Below are 19,736 nucleotides of genomic sequence, written 5' to 3'. Positions count from 1 at the left end.
AATTTGTTATGGTTTTGCTGTTGCCATGAGGAAATGAATGTGCTTTCCTTTGACTTTTGAATCACTTCAGCACATCCCCATCTATATGGACTCAGCATGCCCTCTACATGCTTTTCTTCCTGCGTACATTTATWCATGTGTATTATTCAATGTTATGAGGATATTACTTCCTATTCAGATTTGGAATTTGACATTAGGTATTAAGATAATACTGATATTGCTGATACATGAATACGTGTGGGGTCGTTAGGCACAACATTATTTTGGTAATTCGACACAAATACTGCAGTGACAAATAGCTAACATTTTTATTCAGTCCCTGTGATGGATTGGATTGACAAGTGGACTTGTTCTCCCCTGGTATGTCATGGGTTAAAATGTACTCGTTCTCATAAATATAGAACATCTATGATTATTGTACATGGATTATTATTTTATTAGAGTACAAAGTGCACTTGTTTGCATCAGTCTATTGCTCTTTACAGCCCCTGGCTGCTGGTAACCAGGGCCTTATCATAAACAAGCACTAACAACGGAGGACTTGTTGCTATCAGCATCTGTACTGCCACGTTCTTACATTCAGGTGTCTGTATTATCAAACTCATGTGAGACATGATCATTCGATATTTGGTTTGTCAAATCATACTTGAGTTCTTTATTATTACATAAATAATTTTATTTTTAACATCCATTATTTACAAAGATACAAGAAAGTTGAAGCTTAAGTTCAAGCCATGAATGATCTGACCCGAACAACGGGAAAACAAAATGAGTAAACATTGCACTTTATGTTATTTTTTTCTGTTTGTTTTTGTGTATGATAACACATTTTCTAATAGTACTGTATCAAGCAATAGAGTGAGTTACTGATTAGTGAACAGCAGAGTTTCGGTAAGCAACAAGGAAGCATGACTCCGATGTGTACCAGGGTCAAAGCTCCACATGATTAATAATGGCTTCTACTGTAGAGCAAGTATGGCAGGACTAAATGTTTCCAGGATTGATGAGAAAGCAGCAGAAGTTCTAACATGTTGTCCAGTAAAATAGTAGTCTAAAACCTCATTCCTGCAGTCAAATGACCAAATCACCCTAGTGGCCTCATGGGTGAAATGTTATTCATATWTTTCAAAATGTCATAATTAATAAACATAATTTWAAAAAACCTGTTGAAAATCCAGTGTTTCTATGTCAACCGGTTTTGTTATATTTCAATCTGCTGTGATGTATATAAAGTGTAATATTGGGATGCTCAAAATTGAATAMATTTCAACTCTATATCTGACATGGTACAGGTGTCTTCTTTTTTTAAGCCCATAACCATGTGTGTGAAGTGTATACTTTGTTTCAAAGTAGATTTGTTTAAGACTACCAAGAAACACTCTGTGTGACCCTGATTTAGCCCACTGCAGTAAAATGTTGATGTGATGCTTCAGACAGGTGGGATCCTGGTGCAGAAAAAAGCATTTCTTTCTTTCACATACAGTACAGTACTTCAGAGGCCTCATTTATAAATGTTGCGTAGATACAAAATATAACCCGTAACTTGAGAATGTCCCTCCACGCAAACTTTACGCCATGCGCACGCACACACATTGTCTAGTGGTTGAAGTATTGTATTGCAAGCAGACCAGTAATGCCATGTCCACGTGTTCATTGGAACTAGGAAACTCAGAAATGTCTGACTTGCTAAMAGGTTGAACGTGACACGTGTATAACTACAACCAGTTAGCAAGTCAAAAATGTGCTAGTTTTCTAGTTCTGACTAGCATGTGAACACGGCATAAGTATTTTGTGCAAATGGTTGCTATTATGACACRCTTATTCAAAAAAACATCATAACAAGATGAAGCCATTTCTGTTAATATTTGTTGAATGATTAGACATAGGAATCTATTCCTATTTATTTAATTTTCATAACCATTGCAGAATAAATGCCTCGCCTTCCCGGGCAGTCCAGCATATTAGGTTGGGGGGAAAGTCAATGTAAAACATTGTTGAAGTCAAACGTTCTGCTGACAGGTCCACAACAATTTACCATTGTTTTCTTGTTCAGAAATTGTCACAGTCCTTTGCTAAATACAGCATAAGTTACTGCAAAAGATTAAAACAGGCTGCCAACACAGTAAATAGACCAGTAGTTTTAAGTAAAATGCTACAGCCCACAGTTTTATGCAAAAGACAAATTGTTGTTCAATATCTTGTGTATCAATCGATTATTGTGTTTCTATCTCCTGTTTTGGTATAGGCTTAAATAGGCTATGATGTCACGCTCCTATTGCACAGCAATACTGTAGCCTATACCCATACTGTCAAAGTAAAATTGTTTTGAATATACAATCAATAAAGTGTTTGGCACTCACTATAGGCAGCATGAATGTTACGTTTGAAAAAGTCACTGTAAAAGACTAAAACATTCTGCTCACACCTCTACAAAATGTGATCAAATTTGCCATTACTCTTTCTTTCAGAAACCTACATGGCCTAATTCCAACAGTTCCAAATTATACAGCAAATAAAGGGCGTTATTGTCACTATAAAAGGTGAATGAAGRGACTTTTTCTGACAGAGTTAGAATGCTTGTTCATGTGTGCACAGTTTAACGACAGGTCTGAATTAAAGCGGTAAAAGTGTGTATGTAGGGCATGTGCCAAGTTTAGAAATCTCAATATTTTTAGACGTACGTATTATTTTCAGAAATGGCGCACACAGATATTTASTGTGGAATTTACACAACAATTACAGTATAAATGGGGCCCCAGTTGCGCAAGATTTAGCTTACCCGGCACAACTGAACGAAAAAAGAAAACCTCACCCACCCAAACAGACAAGGCAAGCTAAATCCAGTGCAGGCCTACCCCCACACTCCTCACAGGTCAGACGTCTGGATTTTTTCATTCTCAGAATCCTCAAACCTCACCCCACGGCCATCATCCACATCAGCATCAGAGAACAACACCTTTGGGGTCTGTGGTGACGAGTTGTCATATTCTTCTTCCTCCTCTCTAAACCCCTCCTCTTCCTCATCATCATCATCATCATCATCATCGTCATCACCTTCCCGCTCCCCATTGTCAGGTATGATGACCACTTCCTCCTTGGCATTGGGGTCGATGTCCTCTTTGAACCAGACTGACTTGTAGCCCTCCTCCACGCGCCTCTCCTTGGTCAGGATGGGCTTCACCTCCTTCTCGCTGTCGGCCTTATCAGACCCTGCCAGGCTGCCGGTGTCAAGCAGGAGGTTGGAGTACAGTGGAGCCGAGACCTTCATGACAGTCTCCTCCACAGCTCTGGAGGTCACTCCATTCCCGATGGACCGTTTCCCATCCATCTCCTCTGGGCCTTTGGATCCCACGCTGTTAGTGTCCCCGTCATTCTGGAAGCCCTCGTTGGTGTACTGCACCCCGTTCTTGAGTCCGCCGGGACCTTTCCCAAGCTGTAAAAAAGCAATGTACCAGTCAGAACAGACTGCATTTAGGGAGGCAGAGCAAAAATCTTTAACACAAATATATATTTTTTGCCATCAATTGATTAGTACACTTCAAAATGGTTTTTAGCTGTCCACATAGGATGACCCTTTTTGTTTCCAGGTAAAACCATTTTTGTTTCCAGATAGAACCCTTTTAGTTTCCAKRTAGAACCCTCTGTGGTAAGGGTTCTACATGGAACTCAAAAGGGTTCTACCTGGACCCAAAAAGGGTTCTTCAAAGGGTTATCATATGGGGACAGTCGAATAACCCTTTTAGGTTCAAGATAGCACCTTTTTTTCTGAGTGTTGCTTTTAAAAGCTTTGCATTGCTATTTCTTCTTGCAGTGTAGAATGAACTCACAGAGCTACGGAAGATGTTGGCCTCTGACAGCTTCCTCCAATCTGTCTTGCCCTTCTGGATGCGGAAGATGAGCAGGCCGATGACGACCGTAGAGATGACCAGTAACACAGCCAGGCTAGCACCCAGGGCAGCCATGTCCCCAGGACCATACCCACCTGGGGCCCCAAGAACCCCTGCTGCAGGGCCAAGGTCAAACACAATATTTAAAACATGCCGACCCTCACAGAAATAAATACAACACAAGAATGGACATTGGTATCCAGCCAACATGTCTACAGGACAGCCATCTTGGTCGGGGAAAACGTTCTTTCTAGAGACTAATCAAATATGGTAAAATATTGTATAATATTGTATATATGCATCTCAATGGCCCACTCCCCCCTAAAACACCTTCAAAAGGGGGATTAGGGAAGGGGTTTAACAATAACCACAGGAATGTCCAAAGAAATACCTCTAACGTTATGTGTGAGTATAATTTCAGCAAGCTTGGGTAAGCGCAGGTTTGCACCCTTTGGACATTGGTTTACAATCAGTGAATGGCTTTTGGGAGGTGTTGACAAGCCAAGCGAAAGGACTGTGTGTGACCTTGTTTAAGAAGCATAGGCAGCAGCAATAGGCATTATCAGTTGTGTTTGGAGTCTCCTGAGAGAAAAAGAAGGGTGGTTAGGGGATACCCAYATGAAAAAATACTATAGTATATTATGGTATAAGTACTGTAGTATTGCTATATTTATATACTATAGTATTCACTGTAGTAATTACTGTAGTGTTTTTGCAGACATTATTGTAGTATACTGTAGTAATTACTGTAGTGTTCTTGAGGACATTATTGTAGTATACTGTAATAATTACTGTAGTGTTCTTGAGGACATTTCTGTAGTATTTACTACAGCGTTTTTATTTGATTATCTTTGACATAGAAGTGGGGGCTTTCTCCATGAGGAAACCTACTGGACAAATACAAAAAGAGGATTTTTCCATTACATGTAGGTAGGTAGGACTGGAGGAGTCTGAATGGATAGTTCAGAGCTTCTGCTCTTTTCTATAACCTGTAAGTAGGTAGGGAGGACTGGAGCCTGATTGGATAGTTCAGAGATTCTAGTCTTTTCTATCCATGTCATTTCATGGGGTGAGAGGGGGAGGCAAGGCAGTCAGAGGGCAAGGAGGGAGGATGTGTTTAACTCAAGGCTTGTTATTAAGGGTGCATTGGGTGGGTAGAGAGGAGTTTATTAGGTACACCAATTTAGTTCTGGGTCAGACCCACCTTTGCCTCCAGAACAGCTTGACATGGAATCGTTGCTCAATTGGTATCAAGGGACCTAACGTGTGCCAGGAAAACGTTCCCCACACCATTACACCACCGCCACCAGCCTGTACCGTTGACACCAGGYAGGGTGGGGCCGTGGACTCATGCTTCTTACGCTAAATCCTGACTCTCAAAATAAATACAAATAAAATTTTCTTTGTCACATTCGCCGAAACCTTACAATGAAATGCTTACTTACAAGCCGTTAACCAACAATGCAGTTTTAAGAAAAATACGAGATAAGAAAAATATTTACTAAATAAACGAAAGTAAAAAAGAAAAGAGCAACAATAAATAGGGCTCCTGAGTGGCGCAGCAGTCTAAGGCTAGAGGCGTCATTACAGACACCCTGGTTCTACTGGCAGTGATTGGGAGTCCCATAGGGCGGTGCACAATTGGCCCAGCGTCTTCCGGGTTTGGCCGGTGTAGGCAGTCATTGTAAATAAGAATTTGTTCTTAACTGACTTGGTTAGTTAAATAAAGGTTAATTAAAAAATATATATAATATATATTTAAAAATAACAATAACGAGGCTGTATACAGGGGGTACCAGTACCGAGTCAATGTGCGGTACTAGGGGGGGGGGTCAATGCAAATAGTCCGTGTAGCCATTTGATTAGCTGTTCAGCAGTCTTATGGCTTGGTGGTAGAAGCTGTTAAGCAGTTGCCATACCAGGCGGCGATGCAACCAGTCAGGATGCTCTCGATGGTGCAGCTGTATAACTTTTTGAGGATTTGATGCCAAATATTTTCAGTCAGGAATAGGCTGATGACTCTGCCATAATCATGCCACAACAGGAACCAGGATTTGTCGGACCAGGCAAAGTTTTTCCGCTCTTCAGTTGTCCAGTGTTGGTGATCGCGTGTCCACTGGAGCCGCTTCTTCTTGTTTTTAGCTGATGGAAGTGAAACCCGGTGTGGTTGTCTGCTGCAATAGCCCATCCGTGACAAGGACCGACAAGTTGTGCATTCCCGAGATGACGTTCTGCACACTCCTGTTGTACTGCACCGTTATTTGCTAGTTTGTGACCCGCCTGTTAGCTTGTACAATTTTTGCCATTCTTCTTTGACCTCTCATCAACGAGCTGTTTTTTCGCCCACAGGACTGCCGCTGACTGGRTGTTTTTTGTTTGTCGCACCATTCTCGGTAAACCCTAGACACTGTTGTGTGTGAAAAGCCCAGGAGGCTGGCCGTTTCTTAGATGCTGGAACTGGCGTGCTTGGCACTGACGATCATACCAAGCTCAAAGTCGCTTAGGTCACTCCTTTTTCCCATTCTAACTTTCAATCGAACAGTAACTGAATGCCTCGATGCCCGTCTGCCACGTGACTCGCTGTCTGTAGGAGTGAACCATTTTAATGAACGGGGAGGTGTACCTAATAAACTGGCCACTGAATGCATATCGTTTAGCAAAAAAAACATTTTAATTAATATCTAAATTCAAACATTTTTTATTGTATTTATATATTATATATTTCTTTATTTTTGTTAATAAAGGAAAGAAGAGTGCCAWCGAGATGAGTTAAAAGTAGTTTGTGGGAGAAGAGTTAAAATAGTAGCAGAGTTTAGAAAGGTAAAAGTGTAAAGAACTGTTTGTAGATGCCAATAGTCAGTAATGTTTAGTAAGTGGGAGGGGAGGGGGAGGATCCGAACYCGGATTAGGGTAAGGGTTGGGGATAGGGCACATGTTAATCAGGGTTATGTTGTGTTTATAAGTGAGGTATGTTGCTGTTGTGTGGAATGTGAGGTTGAGTTTATATGAGTCTGACATCTGGAGCATGATGGACAGAGGTGTTTCAGTGTAACCTGTAGGGAACACAATATGTGGCATGTTGGTTTCTCACTCATGGGGGGCACAAATTGGGATATGGTGGATAGGAATGAGTGGGGTGTATGCAAATTAAATACTGTAGTATTACTATAGTTAAAAACTATAGTGTTTTTTCAGACACTGTAGTGATTTTGCATTATTTACTTGACTTTAGTACTACAGTGTTTAAATATGGATAATACTGTAGTATTTACTATCGTATTCTCCAATATACTACTAAATTATAAAGTAAGCGCTACACAATCAAGGGGGATACTACAGTGTGTAGTATAATATTCTACAGTATACTACAAGATTCTAAAGTAAGTACTAGACATGATYGAGGGATACTACAGTGTGGAGTATAGTATTCTACAGTATACTACCATTTACTACAGTTTACTAGAGAATTCTATAGTAAATACTATAATATTCTACAGTAAACTGTAGTATTTTTCCATGTGGGTACCTGTTGTGGAGTTGATGGCGGCATGGGTGGCAGTAGCCATGTCAGTGGTGGCCATGTCAGTTGTGGCCATAACAGTGGTGCCCATGTCAGTGGTGGCCATAACAGTGGTGGCCATGTCAGTTGTGGCCATGTCAGTGGTGGCCATGTCAGTTGTGGCCATAACAGTGGTGGCCATGTCAGTGGTGGTTGGGGCCATGGTTGTAATCCCTGGGAGGAGAGCAGTGTCAGCAGCTGTTCATCATGGACCCCCTCCCCATCCCTGTCCCTCACCATGGTTATTAATAGCACAGCATGGAGAATGACATAGGGCGCGCAATAGCACGTGATTTGCGTGTAATTAATGGAGAGCGGGGAGGGTAATGGGCAACCAGCGTTATTTATAACTATGTAAGTATATTAGCTACATTAATGTGTTTTACCTGGCATGACCTCCACCTTGAGAGATGCTGTAGTTGATTCTGCATTGGATGAGTCGATGGCATGCAACTGAGCAAACAAACAAAAAGTTAAACATTGAAAGTCTAAGTACAAGATATATTTTTTTTTTACATCTTACTCAAACACCTACAGTAGACTTTACTCCAGTTTATTTGTAGGTTGTTGTTTTGGCTTAAAGGGAACAGAACACACTCACATTCAAGGAAACAGTGCCTGGCATAACGTTTTTAGTCATAAGGATGAAGCCTTGCTGGGTAATGGAGAATTCATTGCTTCCCTGAACCTCATATCTCACATCAGGGTTGAAGCCCTGTAGAGAAGGATTGGTTATCCATAATGTTAGATAGGGGAACCATGCAATAAGGTTCCTGAAATGGGAAATGTAAGATAACTAAAGATCATATTTAGAGTTAGTGTGATCAATATCAATATCATCTGTAGCATATTTGGGGTCTCTATAAAAAATAAAATATCTCCAATAAATATCGAAGTCACACATTAATAGCAACCTTTTGTCAGAGATCTGTACTTTACATGTGCAATATGTTTTCACTGCTACCGACACAAGGGAATAGACCGATAGACCTTACATTAGCAAAGTCTGTGTCCTTGGCCTGGACCCTGAGTGGCCTGTTGGAGGCTTTGCTCTCCAGAACCATGSTGTCTACGCCCGCGTCTGCAGAGATGAAGCCCTCATACTCCATCCTCTCAAACTGCGGCGGGTTCACACTCTTTTTCACAACAACRATAGTGACCGTTGTGGTCGCGAACTGGTCTCTGTTGGACAGCTGTAAAGCCTGAGAATAAAAACCGTGTTAACATTTGCTATCAATGATTGTATCTGTGCCGCAAAAACATAATCCTGTGATGTCAACTGCATAATTATATTAATTGCAATAAGAGGTTATTAACTATACACTCGTAGGAAAAAAGGGTTCCAAAAGGGTTCTGCTTCTGTCCCCATAGGAGAACCCTTTTAGGTTCGAGGTAGAACTATTTTGGGTTCCATGTAGAACCCTCTGTGAAATGGGTTCTACAGGGAATCCAAAAGGGTTCCACCTCGAACCAAAAGGAGTTCTTCAAAGGGTTCTCCTATGGGGACAACTGAAAACCCCTTTTCAATTMTAGATGGCACCTTTTTTTCTAAGCGTGTATAGACTATATGGTTGGCAGAGGTCTATATGGACATTATGGATTCATGAACTATTTCAGAGAAACTTTTAATTACCAGAACTGTTAAGGTCAGTGGACCCGCTACATCCGCCGCTTTCGACATGGTGATGTCCCCAGTGTTTKGATTGATCTGAAAAAAGCCAGATTCAGACCCTTAAAAAGAGAAAAAAAGAAACGTGAGAGCCCTGTTAGTAGAGGTATTTTCATTGGAGAAGAAATGTGTTGTTGGCCAGGCCTATAGGTGAGATAGTTGCTCTGTGAATGATAGCCGAGTCTGTCAGTATCAATGATCGTRATATTTCTGAGAGTACTTACATGTAAAATTTTGAATATTCATGATGCTTACCAGTTGGAAATCTGTACATTATCGGYACATTTAAGCCTTTGTCACCATCAATGGCATGCACCGGACCTGGCAGCAATGGCAATGCACCAACCTGGGACGTAAATGAGACTTTGCATTACTTACTGTGGATACTGTTAATAATATTTAAATCATGGGCTAAGCTAAACACATAATGATGGCTAGCTGTACTGAGTAGATTGTGAATATTAGACAGATGTATTATAAGATTCTAACAACGTTGTTGTTTTTTGAGGGGAGAGGATGGTGGACGCACCTCTTGCTCTGTTAGGTTGACTGTTCCTGTATATCCAGAGCTGAGGCAGATTTTGGACATGTCAACTAYGGTTTCTGTGCAGGGCTGGAACCATGGTGGACGGTTGTCAATGTCCAAGATGTTGACCTGGATAGTGGCTGTGGCAGTGAATGAAGGTGGTGTGGATGTGGGGGTATCCTAAAAAAAAACACAACAAAGGACTCGGTGAAGATCTAAAGCTTGGATGCCGTCAAATAGATGATGGTTTCAACCAATACAGTTTATTATTCCAMGGCCCCAAACAATCAATCACTTTCATTACAAGAACTATAAAAACAGAACAAGCACTCACCTGAGCAGATAATATAAGTGTCACACTTCTCACTGCGTCATAGTCAAGAACTTGTTGCACTAGTATAATTGGGCTGTTTTCTTGTAGTATAAAACCATCCTGTGAGAATTTAAAAGGACGTTATTTTACTTAAGATAAGTTATGTATGGCTGGGAGGAGCATTTTCTTTTAGTATTCGCTCTCATATTTAGACAGGATGAGGATGGAGACTTACTGTATCTGGCACTAGGCTGTAATAGAGTCGATCCTTATCTGCATCTGTTGCTACAATTGCACCGACACTTTTGCCTACAGGTGACAACTGGTCCAAAGAAAATAACACATACAGTATTTATTTCTGTCACTGTCCTATGAGTAGTTTTTTTATATATTTTTTATATATAGAATAGAGTAAATGGAATCAGACATTCTACCATGAAACCTTAACAGGATTCTAGAAATATGGTAAAGTACTCATGGCTAGTATACCAACTGCTAGACTGTTTATCTGCTTCACTGTTTGACTGACTAGCTAAAAACGTGATATGACTGCCCTATGACTGATAATGAAGTACACTAACTGAGAAAGAAATATGCACTCACCTCMTCGACATTGAGAGTGTACTGGCTTTCTGCAAATACTGGCGGGTTGTCATTCACATTCTCAATAAGTACCACTACTATTAGAGTAAGCTGGAATGAAGATCACATTTGAATTACTGACTCCATAGAGGTATACAAGTAAAACTAGGTTTAACTCAGGTTTAATATTGCATGCCATCTGTTATAAATCTAACGATATTTAAGGATTTACCTCAAAAAAGGTCACAGTAGCTTTGAATATATCTTTTATAACTAATTTTGCTCTAAAGGAGTGTTGTCCCTTGAGCACTACAGGTATACTGTATAATCGAAATCAAGTGCTATTTACACGTGAAAATGTCATGGAATGCAGTTTGGAATATTTGTCCATTTACACTTTGATAGTAAACTAAATGTACAGTGTAAATGTAGATCTGTATGTCTATTCCATAAAATGACCATACACAAGTGTGTAGCCAAAACCCCCAGTTATGACTGAATGAATCTCAAATCCAAATTATTTTTATTATAATGTCGATCATTGTATTATGGGCACTACTTTTTATTGTAATAATTTTTCTAAATTATTTATTTATTGGTCCAGCTTGCCCATACTGTAGCCACTCCCATAACATATCGATGATTAAAAGTACAAGAAAGTGCACTTACAAATTGGTCACCTTTGCTACAAAGAAGGTCAACGGTGAAAGACGTTTTAGTCTGTGAAATAAACAAAATTACACATCAACGTCTCATCTGCATTATACAATTGACTATATTCATAATCAACTGCAAGAAAAGGGCTAATTAATGTGGAAAAGGCACCAACAGAGCCAAGGGAATTAAGTGTACCCAACAAAGCATGTGCCTTTCTTAGCTTAATCTAGATCCAAGAATGAAAACATATTTATGCTAAATAGTGAGAACATACCTCATAGTCCAAAACTTTGACCGCTGTAAGATCATTGCCACTCAGACCGAAAGAGTCTGCAGGATTACTGGCAATAGTTAGGGTCACTCCTTCTTCTGTGGTGATTGTGGTCACAACAGCACCAACAACGTTGTTCTCTTTAATAGTGGGAGGCGTAGCCCCAGGCCTGGAGCATACTGCAATGGGAGAGAGAAAACACGCATAACAATGAATGAATACTACCCAAATTATGTAATAATTGTCTGTTTTCAATGAAAGTATCATTCAAGCAAAATGTGTTTGAACTCTATGGATATTATCCCACTGTCTCAATGTGTTATCACAGCACTTTCAACCATTTAAAAGCACAACAAAGTTCAAATGGTAATACAATGTCAGATCTTTTGTATTCATAAAACAACTTAATGTGTTACATTAAAGTACATATTGTAAGTGATCAATGCTGTTCGAGATTCTGTGCAGATTATTACAGCAATTGTGAAGATTTCCACATACCTGCGACCCTGAACAAGCATGCTTTCTATGATTACATAGGAAGACATTTATAGTTACATTACGGTAACCTCAACATGTGGCCATGGATGTGTTACTCATTTTAAGGTTGAATAAATACTATTACATTAGTTTGTGAGATATCCTTAACATTAGGCTATTTACTGCTGTACAAAAGTAATATTGAATTGTGTTTGGTTGACAACGCAACCAAAAATCAACATTTAAAGGAGATTTATCTACTGCTTGGATAGTTAGATCTGGGCCACTGGCTTAATCCTATTATTTTATGTATTTAACTTTTATTTTAGGTTGAGATGGAGACATGAATCCAACATATAATTTGTTAACCTGTAGAAAAGTTAAAAGGCTATTTAATGTATTGCAAAAATCCTGAATCCAAGATGACGTAGCAGTCAGACGTCTTTTGTCCTCGTCTTGTCGTGTCCCGTGTATATATCCCTTTATATATTTTTCTTCGCATATCTTTTTAATATTTTTTTCTAAACCTCAACTTCAAAACACTCTCCTGCAACCCGCCTCACCCAATATGGTGCGGATCTGTTTTTTTGTAAAGTATTTTTATTCACCTCGAACCCGGAATCCCCCAACAGAAGCTAGCCAGCTCACCAGCTACTAGCTAGTAGTCAGCTAACCACTGCTAGCGGTCATCAGCTAAMCTTTAGCTCAGAAAKCTGTYGCCAGTTTGTACAACCCGACTCAAACCAGAGCATACCGGACCTATTTTCTCTCCATATCCCCGGATTCCTACCGTAAGCTCTGAACATGGATCATCGCTAGCTAGCTGCTATCTGAGTGACTACTGGCTAACGTCAGTAGTCAGTAGCACCAATTAGCCTGGAGCTAGCCCATGCTAGGCCCCTTCTCCCGGCTAGCTAAAGAGGCCCATCAGCCACTAGTGGGCTACAATAACCGGACACCTTCTACTGCCGGTACAGGGCACGGAACCCCGCCGATCCTTCACGACTGGACTATGACGTAATCTGCTCGAGGGGGTACTCAACTGGCCTCTACATCGCRACGTCCCCTGAATGCCCATCCGCTAGCCGCGGTCCACTAGCTGCTAGCCGCGGACCGCTGGCTGTCTAGAGCATATTTGACTGTTAGCTGTWTAGATCCATCGGACAATTTCTTGGGCAACTATACCTATTTTGCCAATTGGACTTGGACCCCTCTGCTACTCGGAACCCTACTAATCCATCACGACTGGTMTATCGACGTCACCGCACGCGGAGGCTAAAACAGACTTTCCTCCATCAAGACGTCCCTCTAAGGCCCTTCTGCTAGCTTGCTAKCCCCAGTCTGCTAGCTTGCTAGCCCCRGCCTSSTAGCTGTGTCTCCAGCCAGCCCAACCACTCACTGGACCCCTATTGATCACCCRGCTACGCATGCCTCTCACTAATATCAATATGCCTTGTCCATTACTGTCCTGGTTAGTGATTACTGTCTTATTTCACTGTAGAGCCTCTAGCCCTGCTCAATATGCCTTAACCTACCATTTAGTTCCACCTCCYACATATGCRRTGACATCACCTGGTTTAAACATCTCTAGAGACWATATCTCTCTCATCATYACTCAATGCCTAGGTTTACCTCCAATGTACTCACATCCTACCATACCTCTGTCTGTACATTATGCCTTGAATCTATTCTCTCACGCCCAGAAACCTGCTCCTTTTACTCTCTGCTCTGAACGCACTAGACGACCAGTCCTGATAGCCTTTAGCCGTACCCTCATCCTACTCYTCYTCTGTTCCTCTGGTGATGTAGAGGTTAATTTAGGCCTTGCAGTGCCTAACYCCACTCCTACTCACCAGGTGCTCTCATTTGTTGACTTCTGTAACCGTAAAAGCCTTGGTTTCATGCATGTTAACAKTAGAAGCCTCCTCCCTAAGTTTGTTTTATTCACTGCTTTAGCACACTCTGCCAACCTGGATATCCTAGCCGTGTCTGAATCCTGGCTTAGGAAGTCCACCAAAAACCCTGAAATCTCCATCCCTAACTATAACATTTTCCGACAAGATAGAACTGCCAAAGGGGGCGGTGTTGCAATCTACTGCAGAGATAGCCTGCAGAGTTCTGTCTTACTATCCAGGTATATACCCAAACAATTCGAACTTCTACTTTTAAAAATCCAACTTTCCAGAAACAAGTCTCTCACCGTTGTCGCTTGCTATAGACCACCCTCTGCCCCCAGCTGTGCCCTGGACACCATATGTGAATTGATTGCCCCCCATCTATCTTCAGAGCTCGTGCTGCTAGGTGACCTAAACTGTGACATGCTTAACACCCCGGCCATCCTACAATCTAAGCTTGATGCCCTCAATCTCACACAAATTATCAATGAACCCACCAGGTACAACCGCAAATCCGTAAACACAGGCACCCTCATAGATATCATCCTAACCAACTTGCCCTCCAAATACACCTATGCTGTTTTCAACCAAGATCTCAGCGATCACTGCCTCATTGCCTGCATCCGTAATGGGTCTGCGGTCAAACGACCACCCCTCATCACTGTCAAACGCTCCCTAAAATACTTCGACCTGGCCCGGGTATCCTGGAAGGATATTGACCTCATCCTGTCAGTAGAGGATGCCTGGTTATTCTTTAAAGTGCCTTCCTCACCATCTTAAATAAGCATGCCCCATTAAAACCAGGAATAGATATAGCCCTTGGTTCYATCCAGACCTGACTGCCCTTGACTAGCACAAAAACCTCCTGTGGCATTCTGCATTAGCATCGAACAGCCCCCGTGATATGTAACTTTTCAGGGAAGTTAGGAACAAATATACACAGGCAGTTAGGAAAGCTAAGGCTAGCTTTTTCAAGCAGAAATTTGCATCTTGTAGCACAAACTCAAAAAAGTTCTGGGACACTGTAAAGTCCATGGAGAATAAGAGCACCTCCTCCCAGCTGCCCACTGCACTGAGGCTAGGAAACACTGTTTCACCACCGATAAAATCCACTAAATTGAGAATTTCAAATAACTTTTTTCTACGGCTGGCCATTGCTTTCCACCTGGCTGCCCCTACCCCGATCAAACAGCCCTCCACCCCCCGCAGCAACTCGCCCAAACCTCCCCCACTTCTCCTTCACCTAAATCCAGATAGCTGATGTCTGAAAGAGCTGCCAAAATCTGGACCCTACAAATCAGCCGGGCTAGACAATCTGGACCCTCTCTTCTTCTAAAATTATCTGCCGAAATTGTTTGCAACCGCCTATGCTAGCCTGTTCAACCTCTTTCGTATCGTCTGAGATTCCCAAAAGATTGGAAAGTTGCCGCGGACATCCCCTCTTCAAAGGGGAGACACTCTAGAGCCAAACTGCTACAGACCTATATCTATTCTACCCTGCCTTTCTAAGGTATTCGATGCCAAGTTAACAAACAGATTACCGACCATTTCGAATCCCACCGTAGCTTCTCCGCTATGCAATCTGGTTTCAGAGCTGGTCATGGGTGCAACTTCAGCCACGCCCAAGGTTCCTAAACAATATCAAAACCGCCATCGATAAGAGACATACTGTGCAGCCGTATTCATCGACCTGGTTAAGGCTTTTGACTCTGTCAATCACAACATTCTTATTGGCAGACTCGACAGCCTTGGTTTCTCAAATGATTGCCTGCCTGGTTCACCAACTACTTCTCTGATAGAGTTCAGGTGTGTCAAATCGGAGGGGCTGTTTGTCCGGACCTCTGGCAGTCTCTATGGGGGTGCCACAGGGGTTCAATTCTCGGGCCGACTCTCTTCTCTGTATACATCAATGATTTGCTCTTTGCTGCTGGTGATTACTTGATCCACCTCTACGCAGACAACCACCATTTCTGTATACCTCTGGCCCTTCTTTGGACACTGTGTTAACTAACCTCCAGACGAACTTCAATGCCATTACAACACTCCTTCCGTGGCCTACAACTGATCTTTAATGTAAGTAAAACTAAATGCATGCTCTTCAACCGATCGCTGCCCACCTGCCCGCCCGTCCAGCATCACACGTCTGGACGGTTCTGACATAGAATGTGTGGACAACTACAAATTCCTTAGGTGTCTGGTTTAGACTGTAACTCTCCTTCCAGACTCACATTAAACATTCTCCAATACAAAATTACATCTAGAATCGGCTTCCTATTTTGCAAACAAAAACCTTCACTCATGCTGCCAAACGTACCCTCGTAAAAACTGACCATCCTACCGATCCTCGACTCGGCGATGTCATTTACAAAATAGCCTCAACACTCTACTCAACAAACAATTGGATTGCAGTCTATCACAGTGCCATCCGTTTTGTCACCAAAGCCCCATATACTACCCACCACTGCGACCTGTACGCTCTCGTTGGCTGGCCCTCGCTTCATATTCGTCGCCAAACCCACTGGCTCCAGGTCATCTACAAGTCTCTGCTAGGTAAAGCCCCGCCTTATCTCAGCTCACTGGTCACCATAGCAGCACCCACCCGTAGCACGCGCTCCAGCAGGTATATCTCACTGGTCACCCCCAAAGCCAGTTCTTCCTTTGGCCGCCTCTCCTTCCAGTTCTCTGCTGCCAATGACTGGAACGAACTGCAAAAATCACTGAAGCTGGAGACTCTTACCTCCATCACTAGCTTTAAGCACCAGCTGTCAGAGCAGCTCACAGATCACTGCACCTGTACATAGCTCATCTGTAAACAGCCCATCCAACTACCTCATCCCCATACTGTATTTATTTGATTTATCTTGCTCCTTTGCACCCCAGTATCTTTACTTGCACATTCATCTTCTGCACATTCTACCATTTCAGTGTTTAATTGCTATATTGTAATTACTTCGCCACCATGGCCTATTTATTGCCTCTTATCCTACCTCATTTGCACATGCTGTATATAGACTTTTCTACTGTACTATTGATTGTTTGTTTGTTTATTCCATGTGTAACTCTATGTTGTTGTATGTGTYGAACTGCTTTGCTTTATCTTGGCCAGGTCACTGTTGCAAATGGGAACTTGTTCTCAACTAGCCTACCTGGTTAAATAAAGGTGAAATAAAWWWWAAAAAATAAAAGTGATACTGAATTGTGTTTGGTTGTCAATGCAACCAAATATCAACATTTGAAGGAGTTGTTTCTTCTGCTTGGATAGCTCTATCTGTGACACTGAGTCTGCCTTTTAYTCCAGTTTGTCTACAAATTAGTAACTGAAATGTTGGATTCACATCTTCATTTTAACCAAAAATCAAAGTTAAAGAATAGGACAACATCAAATCAAACTTTAAATGCACTTTAAATACAGTTGGATTTGGATTTAATTCTATTCTTTAACACACACCACCTGGTATAGAGGTCCTGGATGGCAGGGAGCTCGGTCCCTCTGTTGAATCTAGCCTTTGGAATGACTTTGATAGCAACAGTGAATCYATTAAGTTAAGATTTCTCAACAATCATTCTCATGATAGCACGTTGGTTATAGTCAGTAACAAATATCAAAGCTAAGCCGTGCTTGGTTACAACTCTGGATGGGTTAAAACTTGGTTAAAACTCGGGATAGCTGTAGATAGATCAACTACAGTGGATATTATGTTGAAGATCAGATGTTGTTTCCAATGTACAAATTCAACATATTTTATACAAGGTTTGTCTATGTTGAAAATTCGTTACCGGGATGACATAATCCTGTGGTTTAAATTTTACCCTCAAAACACCAGTTTACGTTGATAACTTTTTTCAAATCCAATGTATTTCCCACGTAGATTCCACGTCACAATAAATTGGCAAATTACGTTGAAACAACCAGTTTGTGCCAAGTGGATAGCCTTACGGTTTGTGTAATTAAATAACAAGAAAATACAGGTAATACACATATAGCCTTAGTTTCATTGGTGTTTAAGGACTGAGAAAATGCTATATTTTTATCAGAACTGTTTATTTGGAACAAATTCCAATTCCAAAATTAGAATTCCAAATTCGAAGTGTAAAAAAGTCATTGGACAACCAATCTGTAACATATTTCAAAAGCTGCAGACCCTGAAGCTGTGTCYCTGTCAATGTCCAATAATAATTTCAGTTTAGAAATACTTACTCTGTTGCGCTTCAGTTGATCTGTGAAGCAAAAACACAAGCAGAAAGCTCAACAAGGTCCTCAAAGTAAAGTGTGGATATTTCTTCTCCATTGCCCTGTTCAATTGTCCGATCAATCCTAATGAAATAAGGTAGGAATAGCAGGGCTTTTGTACCGACTTGTACTTGTCCGCATAAAGCAGTGACTATATGGCCTGAGGAGAGAGGACTGACTTTAGTCTCCACCTTTGTGACTATAAGGCGTATCTGCTGTTTTATGATCAGAGGAGAGGAGCATGTCTCTGRTGGACTTTCCACCCTCATAAAGATACAAATCTGTTGTGGAGAAATCATACAATAATAAGAGCCACACGACTCGTGTTTCACTCCTACATGAAAGCGGATCTGTTTTTGAGGTTGAGATGAGATCTATTTGTCTGATCATTATATGAGAAATTGCACGTTATCTGTTTTGAGGGCAGTATGGGMGAAAGGGATGGACCTTTTTGTCCTATAAGCTATAGTGTCCAGAGAATAGAACACAACTGTTGTAAAGTATAGTGAATAACCTGTAAGAAGAAATCATGTGAGGCATGATGACCTCCCTAAACTTGGAGGATTAAGCCCATGTAAAAATTATTTGATATATTTGTCATATTTTCTATTATGGAACTACTCGGCCACCGGGTCTGAATGACAATGAAAACAGGAATGTGTGATGGYCTTTTGTCAGTAGCAACAAACTTCATGACTGTATGCTGTAAATGTACAACAACCATCCACATGAGGACAACAAATATCAGGAGTTACAAAGGCCCATATTACTGACTATCCAAATATCAAYGTTACCTACTGCAGACACTACTTTAATGATTTGGGGAGAATTAGATCCATATGACATCCATAAATGTATTTAAGACTTGGGCCAAACACCGTAAGGCAGAATTCAAAACGGCATCAGATTAATTATCAGGTTTCAACAGGGGCAGRCAAACGACAGGTCAAGGCAGGCAGGGGTCGATAATCCAGAGTAGCGGAAAAGGTACAGGACGGCAGGCAGGCTCAGGCTCAGGGTCAGGCAGAGTGGTCAAGCAGGCGGGCTCAGAGTCAGGACAGGCAAAGGTCAAAACCAGGAGGACGAGAAAAAGAGAGACAGGGGAAAAACAGGAGCTGAGAAAACCACTGGTTGACTTGAACAAACAAGACGAACTGGCACAGACTGATTGAAAATACAGGTATAAATACCCAGGGRATAAGTGGGGAAGATGGGCAACACCTGGAGGGGGGTGGAGGCAAGCACAAGGACAGGTGAAACATATCAGGGCATGACAATAATAAGGAAATGATTAGGAGAAGATTGTTTCATCGTTTCGATGAAAAATGCTGGAGGACCTTTGAATGGGTGGAACACAAGGGCGTATACTATAGGATATAACCTAGTTTCAGAGATCATTTTACTCCTGTTCAGTCTCAATGTGCTCATCTGTGACTACACCACAAGACTATTCAACTCCACCCACCAAGTGCCACTGTCATACTAGGATGATTTTCATTATTTGTTTTTATGTCGTTTTATGTAGTTATGTAGGCCGGGTGTGTGGACTGACTCTGACCAGATAGTGGCAAGAAGAAACCCAGTATGCCTATACTAGCGGCGGTCGGTGCCGTTTAAGATGAGGAAGGACAATTTGTTTTCTTCTCAAGAGCATGGCCTTTTTTTCTAT

General features: G+C 41.5%; 1 protein-coding gene and 1 pseudogene across 2 annotated transcripts; both read right to left on the bottom strand.

Annotated features, from left to right (window-relative positions):
- Positions 1 to 640: 640 nt before the first annotated feature.
- cdhr5b (cadherin-related family member 5b) lies at positions 641 to 18,260 on the bottom strand. 2 transcript variants are annotated; one of them, XM_023998137.2, is made up of 15 exons: positions 18,035 to 18,260; positions 11,468 to 11,643; positions 11,206 to 11,256; positions 10,558 to 10,647; positions 10,190 to 10,276; positions 9,976 to 10,074; positions 9,645 to 9,821; positions 9,371 to 9,461; positions 9,080 to 9,177; positions 8,442 to 8,648; positions 8,048 to 8,161; positions 7,833 to 7,899; positions 7,414 to 7,620; positions 3,828 to 4,003; positions 641 to 3,433 (listed from the first exon to the last, which is right to left on the bottom strand). In XM_023998137.2, exons 1-15 carry the CDS (start codon positions 18,123 to 18,125, stop codon positions 2,867 to 2,869), a joined length of 2,298 nt encoding a protein of 765 aa, XP_023853905.1. In that variant the 5' UTR covers positions 18,126 to 18,260; the 3' UTR covers positions 641 to 2,866. The 2 variants fall into 2 exon arrangements, with proteins under 2 accessions (XP_023853905.1, XP_023853906.1); XM_023998138.2 differs by lacking the exon at positions 7,414 to 7,620.
- On the bottom strand, positions 4,752 to 4,810 carry LOC111972413 (U7 small nuclear RNA; annotated as a pseudogene).
- Positions 18,261 to 19,736: the final 1,476 nt, after the last annotated feature.

Source organism: Salvelinus sp. IW2-2015, linkage group LG13, assembly GCF_002910315.2.
Source record: "Salvelinus sp. IW2-2015 linkage group LG13, ASM291031v2, whole genome shotgun sequence".
In the NCBI taxonomy this organism is placed as follows: Eukaryota; Metazoa; Chordata; class Actinopteri; order Salmoniformes; family Salmonidae; genus Salvelinus; species Salvelinus sp. IW2-2015.
Note: the sequence above shows the minus strand (reverse complement) of the source record. Positions and strands in the feature narration are given on the sequence as shown.